The sequence below is a fragment of the Salmo trutta genome, chromosome 15 (assembly GCF_901001165.1).
Source record: "Salmo trutta chromosome 15, fSalTru1.1, whole genome shotgun sequence".
In the NCBI taxonomy this organism is placed as follows: domain Eukaryota; kingdom Metazoa; phylum Chordata; class Actinopteri; order Salmoniformes; family Salmonidae; genus Salmo; species Salmo trutta.
In genome coordinates this window covers 53,466,078-53,489,045 of record NC_042971.1, presented here as the reverse complement: position 1 = coordinate 53,489,045, position 22,968 = coordinate 53,466,078, and the positions used below count along the sequence as shown (strand labels likewise).

The 22,968-nt window shown below is 41.6% G+C and overlaps 1 protein-coding gene and 1 long non-coding RNA gene across 2 annotated transcripts in view; both read right to left on the bottom strand.

Moving 5' to 3' along the window:
• The window catches only part of LOC115149339 (calcium/calmodulin-dependent protein kinase type IV), a 29,907-nt gene that overhangs the window by 711 nt on the left and 6,228 nt on the right, over positions 1–22,968 (bottom strand). Inside the window, exons 3-11 of the mRNA XM_029692126.1 lie at positions 10,248–10,326; positions 10,080–10,142; positions 9,891–9,973; positions 9,729–9,801; positions 6,293–6,383; positions 5,946–6,020; positions 5,492–5,567; positions 4,746–4,872; positions 3,285–3,437 (exon numbers count right to left, since the gene is read on the bottom strand). Of these exons, the coding sequence (XP_029547986.1) occupies positions 3,285–3,437; positions 4,746–4,872; positions 5,492–5,567; positions 5,946–6,020; positions 6,293–6,383; positions 9,729–9,801; positions 9,891–9,973; positions 10,080–10,142; positions 10,248–10,326 (820 nt within the window). The remainder of the gene's footprint in view (positions 1–3,284; positions 3,438–4,745; positions 4,873–5,491; positions 5,568–5,945; positions 6,021–6,292; positions 6,384–9,728; positions 9,802–9,890; positions 9,974–10,079; positions 10,143–10,247; positions 10,327–22,968) is intronic.
• On the bottom strand, positions 7,073–9,111 carry LOC115149340 (uncharacterized). Its single transcript, XR_003866850.1, has 2 exons — positions 8,057–9,111; positions 7,073–7,951 (listed from the first exon to the last, which is right to left on the bottom strand). It is a non-coding gene; the product is annotated as an uncharacterized LOC115149340 (long non-coding RNA).

Genomic DNA, 22,968 nt, shown 5'->3' with positions numbered 1-22,968 from the left:
ACAGACCTATATCTATCCTACCCTGCCTTTCTAAGGTCTTCGAAAGCCAAGTTAACAAATATATCACCGACCATTTCGAATCCCACCGTACCTTCTCCGCTATGCAATTTGGTTTCAGAGCTGGTCATGGGTGCACCTCAGCCACGCTCAAGGTCCTAAATGATATCATAACCGCCATCGATAAGAGACATTACTGTGCAGCCGTATTCATCGACCTGGCCAAGGCTTTCGACTCTGTCAATCACAACATTCTTATTGGCAGACTCAACAGCCTTGGTTTCTCAAATGATTGTCTCGCCTGGTTCACCAACTAATTCTCTGATAGAGTTCAGTGTGTCAAATCGGAGGGCCTGTTGTCCGGACCTCTGGCAGTCTCTATGGGGGTGCCACAGGGTTCAATTATCAGGCCGACTCTCTTCTCTGTATACATCAGTGATGTCGCTCCTGCTGCTGGTGATTCTCTGACCCACCTCTACGCAGACGACACCATTCTGTATACCTCTGGCTCTTCTTTGGACACTGTGTCCTCCAGACGAGCTCCAATGCCATACAACTCTCCTTCCGTGGCCTCCAACTGCTCTTAAATGCAAGTAAAACTAAATGCATGCTCTTCAACCGATCGCTGCCCGCACCTGCCCGCCCGTCCAGCATCACTACTCTGGACGGTTCTGACTTAGAATATGTGGACAACTACAAATACCTATGTGTCTGGTTAGACTATAAACTCTCCTTCCAGACTCACATTAAACATCTCCAATCCAAAATTAAATCTAGAATCGGCTTCCTATTTCACAACAAAGCATCCTTCACTCAGGCTGCCAAACATACCCTTGTAAAACTGACCATCCTACCGATCCTCGACTTTGGCGATGTCATTTACAAAATAGCCTCCAACACTCTACTCAACAAATTGTATGCAGTCTATCACAGTGCCATCCGTTTTGTCACCAAAGCTCCATATACTACCCACCACTGCGACCTGTACGCTCTCGTTGGTTGGCCCTCGCATCATACTCATCGCCAAGCCTACTGGCTCCAGGTCATCTACAAGTCTCTGCTAGGTAAAGCCCCACCTTATCTCAGCTCACTGGTCACCATAGCAGTACCCACCCATAGCACGCGCTCCAGCAGGTATAGCTCACTGATCACCCCCAAAGCCATTTCTTCCTTTGGCCGCCTCTCCTTCCAGCTCTCTGCTGCCAATGACTGGAAAGAACTGCAAAAATCACTAAAGCTGGAGACTCATCTCCCTCACTAGCTTTAAGGACCAGTTGACAGAGCAGCTCACAGATCACTGCACCTGTACATAGCCCATCCGTAAATAGCCCATCCAACTACCTCGTCCCCATACTGTATTTATTTATTTACCTTGCTTCTTTGCACCCCAGTATCTCTACATGCACATTCATCTTCTGCACATTCTACCATTCCAGTGTTTAATTGCTATATTGTAATTACTTCGCCACCATGGCCTATTTATTGTCTTACCTCCCTTATTTGCACATGCTGTATATAGACTTTCCTACTGTATTATTGATTGTATGTTTGTTTATTCCATGTGTAACTCTGTGTTGTTGTATGTGTTGTATGCAAACTGCTTTGCTTTATCTTGGCCAGGTCGCAGTTGCAAATGAGAACTAGCCTACCTGGTTAAATAAAGGCTAAATAAAGGTAAAATAAAAATAAAAAAATGTATAAAAAAGATAATTCGTAAAAATCCAAATAACTTCACAGATCTTCATTGTAAAGGGTTTAAACACTGTTTCCCATGCTTGTTCAATGATCCATAAACAATTAATGAACATGCCCCTGTGGAACAGTCATTAAGAAACTAACAGTTTAGTGACTGTAGGCAATTAAGGTCACAGTTATGAAAACTTAGGACACTAAAGAGGCCTTTCTACTGGCTCTGGAAAACACCAAAAGAAAGATGCCCAGGGTCCCTGCTCATCTGCGTGAACTTGCCTTAGGCATGCTGCAAGGAGGCATGAGGACTGCAGTTGTGGCCAGGGCAATAAATTGCAATGTCCGTACTGTGAGACGCCTAAGACAGCGCTACAGGGAGTGGACAGCTGATCGTCCTCGCAGTGGTAGACCACGTGTAACAACACCTACACAGGATCGGTACATCCGAACATCACACCTGCGGGACAGGTACAGGATGGAAACAAAAACTGCCCGAGTGACACCAGGAACGCACAATCCCTCCATCAGTGCTCAGACTGTCCACAATAGGCTGAGAGAAGCTGAACTGAGGGCTTGTAAATTTAGGCCTGTTGTAAGGCAGGTCCTCACCAGACATCACCGGCAACAACATCGCCTATGGGCACAAACCCACCGTCGCTGGACCAGACAGGACTGGCAAAAAGTGCTCTTTACTGACGAGTTGCGGTTTTGTCACACCAGGGGTAATGGTCGGATTCGCGTTTATCGTCGAAGGAATGAGCGTTACACCGAGGCCTGTACTCTGGAGCGGGATCGATTTGGAGGTGGAGGGTCATTGCAGGCAAGCTTGTTGTCATTGCAGGCAATCTCAACGCTGTGCGTTACAGGGAAGACAACCTCCCCCTTCATGTGGTACCCTTCCTGCAGGCTCATCCTGACATGACCCTCCAGCATGACAATGCCACCAGCCATACTGCTCGTTCTGTGCGTACTTTCCTGCAAGACAGGAATGTCAGTGTTCTGCCATGGCCAGCGAAGAGTCCGGATCTCAATCCCATTGAGCATGTCTGGGACCTGTTGGATCGGAGGATGAGGGCTAGGGCCATTCCCCCCAGAAATGTCCGGGAACTTGTTGGTGCCTTGGTGGAAGAGTGGGGTAACATCTCACAGCAAGAACTGGCAAATCTGGTGCAGTCCATGAGGAGAAGATGTACTATAGTACTTAATGCAGCTGGTGGCCACACCAGATACTGACTGTTACTTTTGATTTTGACCCCCCCCCCCCCCTTTGTTCAGGGACGCCTTATTCCATTTCTGTTAGTCACATGTCTGTGGAACTTGTTCAGTTTATGACTCAGTTGTTGAAACTTGTTATGTTCATACAAATATTTACACATGTTAAGTTTGCTGAAAATAAACGCAGTTGACAGTGAGAGGACGTTTCTTTTTTTGCTGAGTTTATGTTTGTCTATGCTTGCATTCAAAATACATTCAAAGGATCTTGACACAACTACACAATCATGACTTTAAAATCTCCTGACATCAATAAATTAGACAAGGTACTACTTGCCCTCAACCACTGTACAAAATCCTATTGAGAAACGTTGTTTTGCATCTACCTTGAGTTTTCGGCGTGCATTGAACTCCTGCAGTTTCTTCTGAGCAGTGTCCATATGTGCTGAGTTAACTGCCTTCCCAGTCACCCAGGGGTGCTCCAGCGCTTGCAAGGTCGTCAGCCGTTTATTTGGATCCTGGACAATCAGCTTTCTCACCTACAGGACAGCAGTACGTCATATATGGTTAGTAACTGGGTCACTGAGACTGAATTCATTATTTTCTTGGATGCTGTTTACGCAGGTTTCTGTCCACATAACAAGTCGGTCCAGTTCATAATGTGGAGATAAAATTCAGAATGTACAGTAAGAGATGGATGTAGTCTGTTTGCCCTGCATTTCTAGTTACCCTCCTTTTTTACATTCTTTGATAATCAGACACACCAATATATTTTTTTTATAACTAGGCAAGTCAGTTAAGAGCAAATTCTTATTTACAATGACAGCCTAGGAACAGTGGGTTAACTGCCTTGTTCAGGAGCAGAATGACATATTTTTACGTTGTCAGCTCGGGGATTCGATATTGCAACCTTTCGGTTACTAGTCCAACACTCTAACCACTAGGCTACCTGCCGCCCCCAACATGGACACACTCACACTGACATTTCACCTGGGAAACATTTCACCTGACCCAATGGCACAATCACAGATAATCCATTATATTGAGCGCTCTAACAATGAAAAGAAACATCTTCAAAAATGGAAGGCAGTCAGGAGGAGGCAAGATAAGGTGGGACCATTCTAGCCAAAGGCACAACTCTGATAGAAAGTGTTTTTTTCCAAAGTTGCCGGGATGTCACATGTATTATTTATATCAGTAAACTCGTAAAAACCTAAGCATTACGAAACTTCTATTCGATCAAATAAGGCACTGCATCTCATTGCTTGAGGCGTCACTACAGACACCCTGGTTCGAATCCAGGCTGTATCACAACCGGCCATGATTGGGAGTCCCATAGGGTGGTGCACAATTGGCCCAGGGTCGTCCGGGTTAGGTAACATTTTAAAAAACAAATACATTTAAATTCGACACTCATGAACCTCCATACAAAACTCATCTCTTGGTGAGCAAAAAAAGAGGAAAAGCACCACTTGCTGGAGAAGACAGATTGTGGGTCCAGTTATGCCTCTCGCTTGCTACTTCCTCTCTTCTACAATGCAGCCAGTAGGTCTCCCACGGAACTAGGTTTTCATTCTCCACCAATTACTGATTTATCAATTACGCCTAAGTACCAGGGGAACGTTTTTGCCAGCGTGACTGTGGTAACCTCAGGACCCCAGGGGTGTCTTAACTAAGAACCAAACAGAAACAAACAGAAGCAAGCGGAACAAAACGGGATGGGACCAACCTGAATTTGTCCAATAGAAACTCTAGTTTTCATTGAATAACATTTTGCAACAGACAAAACGTTTTGCGATAGAATTGGTATCATAAATACACCCCTGGTAAAAGTCAATAAAACTCACCAGGTCCTTGGCGTTGAAGGACACATTGTCCCACCAGGGGGAGACAAACTCATATTCACAGTTGAGGATCCTCTTGAACATGAACTGGTCCCCTCTTTCATCGAAGAACGGTTCAAAGCCACATAGCCTTTCAGGGAGGATGAAATACGAGGCATACATCAACCACAGACAGCTCCTGTCTATTGATTCAATAGCTGGCTACAGTCTGACAGGATCTGATAGCAGCAGGGGCCTAAGCTACAACTCTATTAGAGGTCCAATCCAACTTGCACTAAGGCTTTCTAGTCACACAGTCTCTTATTCTCCCAGATTGATGTGCCTTCAAAATATGTTATTTTTACAGTTTAATATTCATTAACTAGTAGTGAGTCTGTATAGCAGTGATTCTTCTGAATGCTGTTGCTACCAGTTGCACTACCGTTTCCTGGCTTGCTGTATAATGGGGAACTCACAACCACATACTGAATCAAATCAAATATGGATACCAATCAGTATGTGAAAGAAACAAAATCACTCAGGAGCTATACAACAGGAATGCACCAACACCCTTGGTTCAGAAACCAAATGGCCGAAAAATACAACTTAAAAGGGTCTGTAATTCCTCAAAGAAAGAACACACAAATTCTTGATGTATTTTTTTGGGCTGCTAACAAATGAATAAAACTGTTGAGTGTCAAAATAACCAATGTCTTTTAATGATGTGATTCAGGGTTCAAGTAAACTTTTGAGGGGCTGGTATCCCTTACAAGATATACGTGATAACTCCCACCGACCACACGTCAACCTCAGGTCCATAAGCACTTCCTCGCAGAATCTCGGGGGCTGGAGGGAGGGGAGGAAGGATAGATAGGGGGGAGGGGGAGATGAAAAAGAGAAGAGCAGGATGGAGGGCGGGAGGGAGGGAGAGGCAGCACAAGGGGGAAGGAGAGAGACAGTGGTGAAAACAGAGTAGGGAATTCTTACTCAGTAATTATTTATCCAAGGAAAAATGTACTATGTAGTATGTGGATAAACATTACAATATACACCCTGTCCTCATGGTAACCTTCTCTGCTCAAATCTTGGCAAGTTAAGCATGCAACCAATACAAGAAACATCTGCTTGGTCTGAAATGGCAATCTCTAGTCCTGTAGCTAGCAAATATTATGTTCCAAGTGAATGAAAAAGCATTACAGTAATGGGTTACAACTTACAACTTACCACAGTATCCTGGTGTACCACAAACAGTCTTCATTGTGACCTGATCATCGATGACCTTCGACAGACCAAAATCAGCTGCAAAATGATAGAGAGAGACAGAGCTATATTAAAAATGATGCCTCTTTCTGGAAGTCCGAATATCTGGTATTTAGAATAAAATAGTACAATAGAATACCGGTAGAATAGAAAATAGTAATAGATCATTCCAATAGAATATAATCGTTGGCATTGATTTCCTAATTATGTCTGATCAAGTCAGTTCTGTCTCTGATAGCACAACAGAGTCAATGGATGTTCTTTGGGATAATCGTAGTGAACCCCACAGGGTATTGAGTAACCCCACCAACCTATTTTGAGGGGAGCATCTGGTGCTGCGGTAGCGTATAGGAGGTTCTCAGGTTTCAGGTCTCGGTGCACCACGCCGTTCTCATGCAGGTACTGGATAAAGACAAAGACACAAGGCAACACCATAGCACCCAGGTGGCTGTATGACTCCTACACACGTCTTGTGCTATTGATTTGTCTGCTGGTGTGTATGGAGCTGGACTGTTTGGGGATTTGGGGATTCAGCACCGCCGAATGAATCGGTGCCCGCTCCCACAATTCATTTTCTACAGAGAACTATAACATTCCTGCTTTATAGTGCACTGGGGCGGCAGGGTAGCCTCCAGAAGTGTTAGAGTGTTGGACTAGTAACCGAAAGGTTGCAAGTTCAAATCCCTGAGCTGACAAGACACAAATCTGTTGTTCTGCCCCTGAACAGGCAGTTAACCCACTGTTCCTAGGCAGTCATTGAAAATGACTTGCCTAGTTAAATAAAGGTTACATAAATAAATAAAAATAGTACACTGTTGAAAATGTTCTATGGATATGCAAAGTTGAATTACCTTATCATTGCCTATTCTAAGCTGTGTGTGTGTGTGTATCAGATGCCAACCCAATTGAACACTTCTGGAGCAACACCTGAATAAGTGTTTTCCACCACCAACAATTTGTTTTAGTGGAAGAATGGTGTCGCATCCCTCCAATAGAGTTCCAGACACTTGTAGAATCTATGCCAAGGTGCATTGAAGCTGTTCTAGCAGCTCAACACCCTATTAACACACTTTATGTTGGTGCTTCCTTTATTTTGGCAGTTTCCTGTACACTGTGCGATGATACTGTGTACTGGACGTACGCATGATTTAAACTATTCTTGGGTTCAGCGAGTACTTTCACCAGTGTTAACACAGTAACTCATCAAACAAGGCAATGTGGGACATAGAAGTCTACCCAGTTACAGAAAACAGCAGCACAAGGCAGCTACCTTGATAAGCTGGCCATTGAAAAGAAGAGGTGGGATTCAAGTGAGGGAAAGCAATATGTTCAAAGACTTTGTAGTGTCATGGATAAGATATAGAGTATAGACCTACTCTACGGCTCACTGTCTTGATAATGACATCTGTTTGTAAAGCAACCTATTGTATAACTTATCTTCTGCACACTGTGGGTGGGTTAGTGGTTATGCAAATCCCTAGTTTCTTATGTAACATTAAGCTGTTAAAGAACCACATTCCATTCCACTGGAATGAAAATGCTAAGCATCAAGGTTAGTACTGAATGAGCTATCCTTATTGTGCAACAAAACAGTAATATTTTCTCATTGGGAATGGCTAGGTTGAATAGACCTCGTTCACAGTGAATGAAGGCATCATTTTCTCCCCACACTATGTATTGTGACAACCCCTCAGTGTAATGGCTGTGATGTCAGAGGGGAATTCTCCTCTCCTGCACAGAGCTCTATGGAGCCGACACAGATAAGGTGTCCTCTCTCATCTGACAAGTATAGTGTGGGATGGAGGGATGAAGAGAAGGCAGGAGGGAATACAGTAGCCCCCACTACACACGCACATACCACCACAGATATCTCAGGTCTCCCACGGCTGCCATAGCACCACTCAAAATAAGATTTTGTGGCCAATAGGCCAACGACACAGCTCGGTGTTCTCATTGACAGTGGATCTCTTCTGCCAGAGAAAGTAAAGTATGTGAGAGGTGGGCGAGCCGATGTATTTGGCCAATGAGGGAAATATTACCTCTCAATCTTAAAATCTCAACATCAAGAACCTTACCTAGCCTAATACCGCCTTTTACAGTAAACAGTTTAACGGATCTAAAACGGGGTTCCAGATTCTCCGTGTCTAAAATAATAAACACATTGGGATACTAAGATAACACCAAATGAGATGCCTATAATAAAAGACTCTAATCTGTCACTAACAGAGTGGGGATTTAAGTGTAGACGTGCCAGTGAGATTGGCCGGACATGAGGCTACCAAGATGCTCCACTGGGACGTTAGCTAGATATCCAGATGGCTTTGATCATGTAACAGACAGACTGCAGAACCTCTCTGCCGTTTCCACTGTAAATACATCACTCCCAATCAACACGGAACAGAGACTTCCTCGACGCTTGCTCAACAACACAAGGAAACTTAAAAAAGATCTGGAGGCTTCAGAAATCCCGTTTTTTTTCTCCTCATTCAGCTCGTTGTGAAACCAGGCCGTTTCAGACTGCCTATACAACAAGCCCTGAACTGATTTCAACAGACCGCTGTGTTGCAAACATTGCCGCACGGGGGCGACGTGCGGCAAGCTGGTGACTGAACAAGGGGGAGTTCTTATAGAAATCCTTTCTTTACATGTTGCTTATAAGTGCATTTCACACAACTTTTGGATTATTATAATTGGATTTTAAGGCTCGTATGAATGTCCTGCTTAATATAATGTTTGTGTCATCATCGCAAATCAACCGCATTATACTTAAAAAAACACAACTTCAACCAGTAAAATGGCTCTTTGGCTAGCCTATATCATTGAGCTATAGCATTCTAGCTAACAACTGCTGCATCCAAAATAGTTATTTTTGAAAAGATCACAGCCAAATATAATCTTAGCGACTGTTCAAGTAAGAATCGAAACATAATTGTAAGCCTATGAGAACCCAAAACACGTATTCTGTTTAGAAGTAATAAAACACATCTAGGATATGTTGGCGATGGCTTTCTTACTGCCGCGCGCATGTGTGCGTGACGTCATTGTGTCGTGTACTGGAAAATTGTACCTTTATTTAACTAGACAAGTAAGTTAAGAACATTAAGAACAAATTCTTATTTACAATGACAGCCTTCCGGGGAACAGTGGGTTAACTGCCTTGTTCAGGGGCAGAACGACAGATTTTTTACCTTGTCAGCTCGGGGATTTTATCCAGCAACCTTTTGGTTACTAGCCCAACTCTCTAACCACTAGTCTACCTAACGCCCCAAGGAAAGGGGTCTATGTGTTTAAAAAAAAATCACTGTTTAACTATTCTCCTTAGCAACAGCAATCTAACAAAGGATCATGGAATACACTAACATGGGAATGCCTGTTCAACAGGACTCTTAACATGAGGAAGAAGACATATGCCTTGGTCCATGTTGATGACATGTCAAAGATAGCACAGTGAGAGACAGCCACATGGTTATGTGATGACTCAATGAAATCCAGCATACTTGATCCATTTACACTGTTGGTCCAACAATGCTGGTTCAAATGATAGTAAATTTAGGATTTGATTATGGAAAAAGGGTTCTATTGGTGCCATTTTGTTCTTTACAATGTATAGATAAAGGGACAGGCAGAGTGAATGTGTGATGGTGCCCCCCAGCTATGCAGGTCAAAAGCATTACGGTATGTCAAGAGTTTGCTAGACATTTATTAGCCTACTTTCTGACAGGTGTCAGAGGAAGGAAGTCAACTTACTGCAACAGCTTCTAGTACTTGTATGACAGCATCAGCAGCATCCCGCTCAGTGTAGAAGCCCTTCTCCACAACCCTGAGAGAAAAACATGTTGTGATGTAACAGAGGAATGGTACAGAGAGTGTGGGTGCGTGTGCGTGTGACCATTAAGGCAGTTAACTAACCTTTCAAATAGCTCTCCTCCAGTCACAAGTTCCAAGACCAGACTGATCTCTGAAGGGGTCTCAAAGATCTCTTTTAGTTTGATCTGAAAGAAATAAAACAAAACAAACATAAATTCAGTATCAATAAAAAACATAATAACAATTGTTAATTCTATGCAAGGACAGCACAAAAGTGTGTAGAACCCTTACAATGTTTGGGTGAGAGAGTTGAAGTAGAACACCTATCTCTGTCCTAACTATCTTCTTATCCACCTGCAGAAACAAAACAGAACTGGGTTAAGGAAGAAACATGTACCTGTTGTACTCTGGGTAAAAATATTACACTAAGAATATGATGAACATCCAGTGAGAACTCACTGTTTTCTTCAGTGTTTTCACTGCGTACGGCTTCAGTGTTCCCTTCTGTCGACATCTGCACACCACCGACGTCGCTCCCCTAAATGCAGAGGGAATACACAGTTAAGCTACAAGAACAACTGTCAAGTGGGTAGGGAGTAGCAACACATTGTGCAAAACGCCCAAGAAACTAACTCCTGGGAAATGGTGAATAGGCTTTGATGTAGTTCTTCTATACTTCCATTATGGCTGGGTAGCCTACAGTGGCTACACTCTTAGAAAAAAAGAGTTCCAAAAGGGTTCTTTGGCTGTCCCCATAGGAGAACCCTTTTTGGTTCAAGGTAGAACCCTTTTGGGTTCCATGTAGAACTCTCTGGAAAGGGTTCCACGTGGAACTGAAAAGGGTTGTACCTGGAACCAAAAATAGTTCTTCAAAGGGTTCTCCTATGGACAGCCGAAAAACCCTTTTAGGTTGTTTGAATTGTACTTCCATTATGGCTGGTTAGTACAATTCTCCAAAATAAACTAGGCAAATTCCAACACAATCCCATAGACCTATGCAGTACAACAGTAGTAGGCAGACATGGAGATTAGACCTATATTCCTTCAGGTTTAAACATTGTCATGTGTTCAGTTGAAATGGGTCAGCAGTTTGTTCACCTGAGCCACTAGCTCTGGGAAATGAAAATCCCTGGGCCTCTCAGACTAGGAGTGCTGATCTAGGATCTGTTTGGCCTTTTAGATCATAATGAATATGATTATATGGACAGGGGGACCTGATCCTAGATCAGCACTCCTACCCTAAGACAAAGCTAACTAAGATCTACTTTAAATGTATTCAAACAAAACAAGTAGTACTGTTAATTGTGAATATAATTCCACTTTGCATATATCATATTTTACAGGTACAACCTAACCCTGCTAGTGTCAGAGGAGTTGATAATGAGAGTTTAAAGAGAAGATTCCTTTAATGGGTCCAAGAATGCAAGAGGAATACACACTGTGCTGAAGTATGGATGTATATAAAAAGGTAGGCTAAATTCCAATGTGCAAATACATCTAATTTGGCTGCACAGCTTACAATTAGCAGGGAGAAGGAAGAGGCAGAAAGTGAGAGAGTGAGAGATTGGCAGCTTTTGTGTTCAGAGGAAAGCATCTGGGCTCTCAGGTGTCCAGACCCCAATATTCACCATTACTACAGAACACTCTCCCCCTCTCTTTCTCTCTCCCCCTCGCTTTCTCTCTCTCCCCCTCTCTTTCTCTCTCTCCCCCTCTCTTTCTCTCTCACCCCCTCTCTTACTCCCACACACCTCCACTCTGCCTCTCTCTTTCTCTTCCTCTCCCACACATTCACTCTCTCCTTCTCCTGCCTCTCTCCCACACATTCTCTCTCTATTTCAATATACAGTGCATTCGGAAAGTATTCAGACCCCTGCCCTTTTTCCACATTTTGTTACGTTACAGCCTTATTCTAAAATAGATTAAAGAAAATCTACACACCATAATGACAAAGCAAAAACAGGTTTTTAGAAATGTTTAAAAAAATATTAAATATAAAAAACTGAAATACCTTATTTACATAAGAATTCAGATCCTTTGCTATGAGAATCGAAATTAGGCTCAGATACATCCTGTTCCCATTGATCATCCTTGAGATGTTTCTACAACTTGATTGGAGTCCACCTATGGTAAATTCAATTGATTAGACATGATTTGGAAAGGCACACACCTGTCTATATAAGGTCCCACAATTGACAGTGCATGTCAGCAAAAACCAAGCCATGAGGTCGAAGGAAGCCATGTGTCGATGATCAGATCCGGGAGAGGGTACCAAAACATTTCTGCAGCATTGAAGGTCCCCAAGAACAGAGTGGCCTCCATCATTCTTAAATGGTTGTCCTTCTCTGCAGCACTCCACCAATCAGGCCTTTATGGTAGTGTGGCCAGACGGAAACCACTCCTCAGTAAAAGGCACATGACAGCCTGCATGGAGTTTGCCAAAAGGCACCTAAAGGACTCTCAGACCATGAGAAACAAGATTCTCTGGTCAGATGAAACCAAGATTGAACTGTTTGGCCTGAATGCCAAACGTCACATCTGGAGGAAACCTGCTACCATCCCTACAGTGAAGCATGGTGGTGGCAGAATCATGCTGTGGGGATGTTTTTTAGTGGCAGGGACTGGGAGACGAGTCAGGATCGAGGAAAAGATGAACGGAGCAAAGTACAGAGAGATCCTTTATGAAAACCTGCTCCATAGCGCTCAGGACCTCAGACTGGGGCGAAGGTTCACCTTCCAACAGGACAACGACCCTAAGCACACAGCCAAGACAACGCAGGAGTAGCTTCACGACAAGTTTCTGAATGTCCTTGAGTGGCCCAGCCAGAGCTCGGACTTGAACCCGATCGAACATCTCTGGAGAGACCTGAAAATAGCTGTGCAGCGACCCTCTCCATCCAGCCAGACAGAGCTTGAGAGGATCTGCAGAGAAGAATGGAAGAAACTCCCCAAATACAGGTGTGCCAAGCTTGTAGCGTCATACCCAAGAAGACTCAAGGCTGTAATCGCTACCGAAGGTGCTTCAACAAAGTACTGAGTGTAGGATCTGAATACTTATGTAAATGTGATATTTTTTTTATTTTTTTTAAATAAATTTGCTACATTTTTTGAAAAACCAGCTTTTGCTTTGTCATTATTGGGTATTGTTCCACACCTTCTTTCTCTCTTTCTCTTTCTCTTTCTCTCTTCTCTTCTCTCTCTCTTGGCCAGTGGGGAATACCATCACGGCTGGTCCATGTGAACAGACATAAGGCAGGCATGACAGCCAGATCACAGCTTCAATCCAAGCACAACAACATCCAAGAGTCTGAGGAGAAAAGCTAGACTTGGACTGTACTCTATCATTGTGCAATGGAGCTCAGGGGCAAAAGCTAGGCCTATCTGAGCAAATGACGCAAATCAAATAAACAATAATTGTAAAATATCATCAAATTGTTATCAGGCTGTTATCAGGCTGACTAGCGTACCCTCCTCCCTCCTAGGATCCCTCCCTGTAACGTCTACAATGCCTCATTTTGTTAAATCATTAAATGTTAATGTCGTACAGAACAGAGGGATCTATATTCATGTGTTTGCCCTGCTTGTATGAGACCACTTTACTGCACGACGTTGAAAAGACCCTTCATTGGTAAAGGAGTAAGAGTTTGAAATACACAATGAAGAAGTGAAGAGGTAATATCAATCAACACTTAGTGCAGTCTAGGCCTGTGTACACACTTCTTCCAAAAAAAAGAACATTGAAAGCTGATTTGACCTGAACAAAGGGACGTCTTGTATTATCATATCCTCCATTTTCCTTATGTTATCGTCCGACAAAATAGGTCTAAATGTCTGAGTCAGTTCTTGAATAAACAACCCATTTATTCCATTCATTTACTCATTCATTTTAATCAATGCATGCCTTAATCCACTTTATAAATCCACCTCCTAATTAAACTTCTTCCTGTATTGTTTCTGTCATCCTTATTCCATGATTTTCATGAATTATTTAACATTGTGTTGAACCTCTCAACCCTAGCAGAGATAAGCATTATTTCATCCTGAAGTCATTGTACAGACTGCAGATGAGTGAAGATGCTGGTTCATTTAGCTTGGAAAGATGACACCCTGAGAATGAAGCTTATTGTTGCTGTCAGTTCTAGTGCTAAGCTGTACAGAGACTGGCAACAGAGATCTACACATCCACTAAACTGAACAGAGATCTACATATCCACTAAACTGAACAGAGATCTACACATCCACTAAACTGAACAGAGATCTACATATCCACTAAACTGAACAGAGATCGATCTACATATCCACTAAACTGGACAGAGATCTACATATCCACTAAACTGGACAGAGATCTACATATCCACTAAACTGGACAGAGATCTACATATCCACTAAACTGGACAGAGATCTACACATCCAATAAACTGGACAGAGATCTACACATCCACTAAACTGAACAGAGATCTACATATCCACTAAACTGGACAGAGATCTACATATGCACTAAACTGAACAGAGATCTACACATCCACTAAACTGAACAGAGATCTACATATCCACTAAACTGAACAGAGATCTACACACCCATGCAGGAACACGCACACTCACACAGAGAAATTAGCTTCTGCTATCATCAGATTCAGAAATGCTTTTATCTGATAAGGGATTCAATTGTGGGATCATTTACAGTTGAAGTCGGAAGTTTACATACACCTTAGCCAAATACATTTAAACTCAGTTTTTTCACAATTCCTGACATTTAATCCTAGTAAAAATTCCCATAGTCAATTTAGTGTATGTAAACTTCTGACCCACTGGAATTGTGATACAGTGACTTATATGTGAAATAATCTGTCTGTAAACAACTGTTGGAAAAATTACCTGTGTCATGAACAAAGTAGATGTCCTAACTGACTTGCCAACACTATAGTTTGTTAACAAGAAATTTGTGGAGTGGTTGAAAAACGAGTTTTAATGACTCCAACCTAAGTGTATGCAACCTTCCGACTTCAACTGTAACTATCAGATTGTTCTTCAACATCAAGGCCAGAGAGCTCCATCCCAGATCATCAGTGATGAGTTCCAGTAATCGACTAATGGATCATATTCATCATTCTGGAATGGCCATATCCATCCACAGCACCAAGATAACATCCGAATGGGTTTATTGGGGGGAAATCTGCAAAAGTAAGTCACACTGAAAGTAGGACATTTAGTAGCAATGAACAAGACAAACTCATATAGCTAATCCCATAAACAAATGTATATAGCAAATCCCATAAACAAGCTCCTATAGCTAATCCCATAACCAAACTCATATAGCTAATCCCATAAACAAGCTCATAAAGCTAATCCCATAAACAACATAATATAGCTAATCCCATGAACAGGCTCCAATATCTAATCCCAAGAACTCAAAATGCAACAGTACTTTAGGTGGGACAATATTGCATTTAGGAGGGAATAAAAGAAAACCCGACCCTAGGCAAAAGCAGTGACATTGATACATTGTGGGAGGCAACAAGTATGCCTAGGGAGAATAAATAAAAGTGGGCTCAATTGTTTGAAATGTGAATGTTTGTCATACTCCTTTATTTTAAGGCATCTTCATTTAATTCTCTACAAAAATCTTAATATGGTACAAATTAGATGAGTTAAGATAAGAACTGTCTATGAAGAGGATGACACAGACAAGAGGATTTTTATTTCTTTATTTTATGATATTTATTTTATTAACCGTTAGTTAACTACGCACTAGGATAATAATAATAAAGCATCTGCAATCTGAATGGCATAATACGATTCCCCCTGGAAACTACACTGACCTCACCCTCTTCAGTTAATAAGTGACAGGCAGAATCCAATCCCATTTATATCTCCATTGTGAAGTGAGACAAATGTCGGACAAGTGGAATATGATGACTGCAAATGTCACTCGCAATTTAAGATATCGACAACCTTATTTCAGATGCCCATTGTTTAAAATAAATGTCTCATTCATCTTTTACACAACTGATGGTTGTCGTCCTCACCAGGACTGTACAGGATTAGCGCCTGTCATGTGGCTTTACACAGCATGAATGAAAATAACAAATTAACTTCAATTTAAAAAAACGACTGGTTCTTTTCAATCATAGTTATTTGAATTTAACTCATGTAGAGCTTTTACAAAATTCATTTGTCGTAAAGTGCATTACAGCAAACAAGGCCTAAACCCCCAAGAGAGATTTATATTATTAATGCTACTCAACAATATGACTATGTAACTACAACTGTAGAAGTTATACCGATTGAATGGAACTCAAATAAACCCTCAAGCTTTTCTAAACCAACAAAACAAGTAATCTGAATGAAGGCATATCTTTGCTGTTGCAGCTCATTGCTGCCTGCCTTTAAATTACACAAGCTGCTCCTGTTTCAGTGTTGTACTCACACAGCATTATGTAATCCCAGCAGAGATGCTGCTGCTCCTCTCAGGAGCAAGACGAGCTACATACATGCATTCAGCTGGGGCCACTGCCTGTCTGCTCAGACACAGAGCCAAATAGCTTCCCTCTGGACTCTGATTGATAATGCTCAAAGTCCAAAACTTTAACTGTGTGTGATGGTATAACTGGGGCTAGGAGTTATTCCAGACCACGTGAATTGAGCATGGAAAAACTCGAGCCCTAGGTAGGTAGCCCATAATGATTCCTGATCAGAGTAAACACCTGGCCCTAGTGATGGTATAAGTGCTCTACCCAGAGACATGTCAAGCTACAGTTGAAGTCGGAAGTCTACATAAACCTTAGCCAAATACATTTAAACTCAGTTTTTCACAATTCCTGACATTTAATCCTAGTTCAAATTCCCTGTCTTAGGTCAGTTAGGATCACCACTTTATTTTAAGAATGTGAAATGTAAGAATAACAGTAGAGAGAATTATTTATTTTAGCTTTGATTTCTTTCATCACATTCCCAGTGGGTCAGAAGTTTACATACACTCAATTAGTATTTGGTAACATTGCCTTTAAATTGTTTAACTTTGGTCAAACGTTTCGGTTAGCCTTCCACAAGCTTCCCACAATAAGTTGGGTGAATTGTGGCCCATTCCTCCTGACAGAGCTGTGGAACTGAGTCAGTTCTGCCCACAATTTTTCTACAGGATTGAGGTCAGGGCTTTGGAATGGCCAGTCCAATACCTTGACTTTGTTGTCCTTAAGCCATTTTGCCATAACTTTGGAAGTATGCTTGGGATCATTGTCCATTTGGAAGAACCATTTGCGACCAAGCTTGAACTTCCTGACTGATGTCTTGAGATGTTGCTTCAATATATCCACATAATTTTCCTCCCTCATGATGCCATCTATTTTGTTAAGTGCACCAGTCTCTCCTGCAGCAAAGCACCCCACAACATGATGCTGCCACCTCCGTGCTTCACTGTTGGGATGGTGTTCTCGGCTTGCAAGCCTCCCCCTTTTTCCTCCAAACATAACGGTGGTCATTATGGCCAAACAGTTCTATTTTTGTTTCATTAGACCAGAGGACATTTCTTCAAAAAGTACGATCTTTGTCCCCATGTGCAGTTGCAAACCGTAATCTGGCTTTTCTTATGGCGGTTTTGGAGCTGAGCTGCCTTTTAGGTTATGTCGATATAGAACTCGTTTTACTGTGGATATAGATACTTTTGTACCTGTTTCCTCCAACATCTTCACAAGGTCCTTTGCTGTTGATCTGGGATTGATTTGCACTTTTCGCACCAAAGTACGTTCATCTCTAAGAGACAGAACGCATCTCCTTCCTGAGCGGTATGACGGCTGCGTGGTCCCATGGTGTTTATGCTTGCGTGCTATTGTTTGTACAGATGAACGTGGTACCTTCAGGCATTTGGAAATTGCTCCAAAGGATGAACCAGGCTTGTGGAGCTCTACCTTTTTTCTTCAGAGGTCTTGGCTGATTTGTTTTGATTTTCCCATGATGTCAAGCAAAGAGGCCCTGAGTTTGAAGGTAGGCCTTGAAATATATCCACAGGTACACCTCCAATTGACTAAAATGATGTCAATTAGCCTATCAGAAGCTTCTAAAGCCAAAACATTATTTTCTGGAATTTTCCAAGCTGTTTAAAGTTTTAATGACTCCAACCTAAGTGTATGTAAACTTCCGACTTCAACTGTATATGTTCAACATTGAACTCGCCAGCGCTAAGAGATATTTTGTCAAGCTTGCAGGCATATAGTTAGTCTGATCACACACCAGACATTAACACATCGGCCTCACCTTACAAAGTGTAAGACCCCCTATAGTAACAATCAGGTTTTTGGTATTGTAAACTCATGTAGGCTAAACTCATCTGAGCCAACAGGAATAGCCTATATTAAACTTTAAGTATAATGCAATGGGCTCTTTTTTCGGCTGGCGTTTAGGCGGCGCTAGTGTCACACGCACGTTACTTTGCAATTTCGTCTCACCTGTTGGGAGAGGGGCATTCTTCTTACCAAACCACATGACCTCCAAAACAAAGGTCATGTGGTTTGGTAAGAAGAATGCCCCTCTCCCCACAGGTGTGATTACTACCTCTGATGGTTTAGAGCTTGAGGTAGTCACCTCATACAAGTATTTGGGAGTATGGCAAGACAGTACACTGTCCGGCTCTCAAGACATATCAAATCTGCAGGCTAAAGTTAAATCTAGACTTCGTTACCTCTATCGTAATCGCTCCTCTTTCACCCCAGCTGCCAAACTAGCCCTGATTCAGATGACCATCCTACCCATGCTAGATTACGGAGACTAATTTATAGATCGGCAGGTAAGGGTGCTCTCAAGCGGCTAGATGTTCTTTACCATTCGGCCATCAGATTTTCCACCAATGCTCCTTATAGGACACATCACTTCACTCTATACTCTGTAAACTGGTCATCTCTGTATACCCGTCGAAAGACCCACTGGTTGATGTTTGTTTATAAAACCCTCTTATGCCTCACTCCCCCCTATCTGAGATATCTTCTGCAGCCTTCATCCTCCACATACAACACCCGTTCTGCCAGTCACATTCTGTTAAAGGTCCCCAAAGCACACACATCCATGGGTCGCTCGTCTTTTCAGTTCGCTGCAGCTAGCAACTGGAACAAGCTGCAACAAACACTCAAACTGGACAGTTTTATCTCAATCTCTTCATTCAAAGACTCAATCATCAACACTCTTACTGACAGTTGTGGCTGCTTTGCGTGATGCATTGTTGTCTCTACCTTCTTGCCCTTTGTGCTGTTGTCTGTGCCCAATAATGTTTGTACCCTGTTTTATGCTGCTATCATGTTGTGCTGCTGCCATTTTGTGTTGCTACCATGTTGTTGTCATGTTGTGTAGCTACCATGCTATGCTGTTGTCTTAGGTCTCTCTTTATGTAGTGTTGTGTTGTCTCTCTTGTCGTGATGTGTGTTTTGTCCTATATTTTATTTTTAATCCCAGCCTCTGTCCCCGCAGGAGGCCTTTGCCTTTTGGTAGGCCGTCATTGTAAATAAGAATTTGTTCTTAACTGACTTGCCTAGTTAAATAAAGGTTAAATAAAAATACAAAAATGTAAAAACTGGTGCACCAGCATTTTCCAGCCCTAACGCCAGGTTTGGCAATTGACAGGGGTGTGGAAATATTTGAGGTGTGTCCTTAAAAACATGATCCAAAGTGCTATTTTCAGGCAGCGCATGTAGGGATATTTAAGACCAACCAAAAGCTAGTTTTAGCGGTAACATAGATGGTTATGGCATGATGCACACTGCCCATATGCGCATGGAACAATATGTGATATGGGGCCTGTATACTTCGTATTTATAAACATAAAACACTCATGCTTCTTCCTCATTTCATTTTATTTGATTAAGAACCAAGCATTGCCTCCCCTACTCTCAATTAAGTCTGTTTTCTTTTTGTCCTGCCCAATGCAATCAAGTAGGCTAGTCAAGACCGTCAATAAAGGGTTTGGCTCCTGAGACCACTTGGAAAGAAATCTTAATCACCAAAGCATTATTAAAATATCAAGTTTGAGAGGATTAAAACAGTGAGCTGACATTCAATTTTTATCTACTGTATGTATTGTAGGCAGGCCTACATTATTTTAGCAATGCTTGTAACATCTGCTTCCAACTCACAACCTCAAACATGTAGATCCTCTGAATGCAGCTCATCCCAGATCCCAATCACCTGAATTCTGATCACCTGTTCACACACCTGTATGTCATTATCACACACTATTTAGTTCAGTTCTTTGCACCCTATCACTGTGAGGTATTGTTTGTTTTGTGACACATGGCTTTCATTTCACGTGAATGACTACTCCCGTAACATTGTACTTAGAAGTTATTTTCCTGTAACAGTTTTCCATATTTTTTTTAAACCCAAGCCCCTAGGCTACCCTTACCCTAGGCCTACTATACCGAAGGCTGGTTCAACAGCAATGCATGTGTCTTTTTTTATGCTGCCGATTTTGTCATTACATTTTACATGTATTTATTGTTGTTGAAAAAACAAACAGCTTGTTTTTTGTTTCATTTGATTAAAACCAAACTTATTAGAATCTTTCACTGTCCTGGTTTTATGGTGAGAATGTCTGTGGCACGCATGCAATGCAACTTCTGGAGAAGTGTGAATGCGATCTGTAAGATGGTTCCAATTTGTATATAAAACATATTTGGGAGCAGTATAACGGTGAGGGGACATTCTCCCTTTCTATTTATATTGGATCTTTGTTCAGCAACTGTGAAAAGTTTGGATGTCTGTAAAACATATTTCATTGTATATGCCCACAGGAAGAAATGATGGTGCGTGTAAGTGTATTTAGACAGCCTATATAAAATAAGTTGTTTTGTTAAGAATTTGATTCAAATTATTTGCTCTCTTTTTAGGCCGTATCAATAATGAATGAAATCTTTCTTATTGACAATGTTTGGCATGTCGATGCTCAGCCATAATGTAATTTACAGTAGGTCTAGCCCCTATATCAGTGTGAATGCTATTGAAGACATGCAATTACTTAGAACAATGTGGACTGCAGATGGTTCAAATTAACATATTTAGCAAAGATGGGATATGTCTACATTGTATTATTTTGTTTCTGTAAGCTGTTTAACAAACTACAAAGGACTAACATTGGAAATGGAGTTGATTCTAAGGCAATACATAAAAGACCGTGAAGGAACCACATATTTAGCCATGGAGCACTTTCTGATTGGCCAGTGAGGGGCCAAGCCTCAACACACCCACAACTTGTTTATTCGTCAAAGCTCAGCCCTTTCGCGCTGCCAGCAACTGCGCCGATAATTCTTGTTGTGAAAATAGCCCAAAATATTTCTGACACTCCCCGAATCTATAGCGCTACTGCCAGCGCTTAAAGTTACCATTGCGTTAGGTTTGTTAAAATATAGCCCTATATCCCCTATTTCCTGTCAGCTAAATTAATTACCAACTTGAATTAATTCTAACTCCACAGGGCACCCTCTCTCTGCTCACAACAGACAGCAGACGGCTTCATCCCATTTCAACAGCATGGGAAGCAGAAGCAGCTCCATATGGGTCTTCTGTAGATGGCTCTAATTTCCCCTGATCCTATGCATTAGATTCCCTCTCTCTCTATTCCATATCCCTGATTAGGGCTCAGTGGCAGATCCTTAAGCACAGCTGTTGTCCCGATGCTATCAGACTGCCTTGTATAGTACAATTCATTATGAATACGGAATGGGGCTCTTATAGATCCTGCAGCAGAGACAGAGACATATAATGCAGTGCTAGTGAACGATCAGTAATGCACCTTTGGTTTAGACTGTAGTCCTAAACCTCAAGCAGCACACCTCATATTACGATACTATATGATAATATTGAATGTACTTCATTGAAACACAGCCTGCCCTATTGTATGTTTCCATATCTCACCCTCTCTCCGAAGGTTAGGGGTAAACAAAAGCAAATAAAATAACACATGCAACAATCCACATTGTCTCAATATATGCTGTCACCAGACCACCAAAATGTATCTGTTATAATCTGCTATGAAATCATTAACATGTGCTGCTGCTGGTGTCTCACAGTGTCATTGTCTAGAGACTGATTCGGTAGTAGGTGACATCCACATTGCTCTTATGAAATCCACAGAGTGTCTCAAATGAGGACAATATGTTAATTTTGCCGCTATGACTCATGAGCAAAAGTGATGAGGGAATTATTTGTATCTATTGTTCATGCTTTGAAAGTGTTGACAGTTCTACAGCAAAGGGCTATGAAGTTAAACATTTTCCAAATGGACCACGGTCATAAATAACAATTATCGGTATAATAAAAATGGAAATGGACAGTATATATACAGTGCCTTCAGAAAGTATTCACACACCTTGACTTTTTCTATATTACAAAGTGGGATTAAAGGTGGGATAAAAATAAACATTTTGTCATTTTTTGTCAACAATCTACACAAAATACTCTAATGTCAAAGTCGAAGGAAAATTATAACATTTGTAAAACATTTAAGAAAAATAAAACATATCTTGATTACATAAGTATTCAACCCCCTGAGTCAATAAGTGTTAGAATCACCTTTGGCAGCGATTACAGCTGGGTGTCTTTCGGGGTAAATCTCAAAGTGTTTTACACACCTGGATTGTACAATATTTGCACATTATTCTTTAAAAAAATTCTTAAAGCTCTGTCAGTTGTTGATCATTGCTAGACAGCCATTTGCAAGACTTTCGAACGATTGCCAAGCCGATTTAAGTCAAAGCTGACACTAGGCCCAGGAACATTTAATATCGTCTTGGTAAGCAACTCCAGTGTGTATTTGGCCTTGTGTTTTAGGTTTGGTATTTGGTATTTTATTAGGATCCCCATTAGCTGTTGCGAAAGCAGAAGCTACTCTTCTTGGGGTCTACACAAAACATGAAACAATAATACAGAATGACATAATACAGAACATCAATAGACAAGAACAGCTCAAGGACAGATCTACATCAATTTAAAAAAGGCACACGTAGCCTACATATCAATGCATACACACAAACTATCTAGGTCAAATAGGGGAGAGGCATTGTTCCGTGAGGTGTTGCTTTATGTGGTTTTTTTAACCAGGTTTGCTGTTCATTTGAGCAATATGAGATGGAAGGGAGTTTCATGCAATAATGGCTCTATATATTACTGTACACTTTCTTGAATTTGTTCTGGATTTGTGGACTGT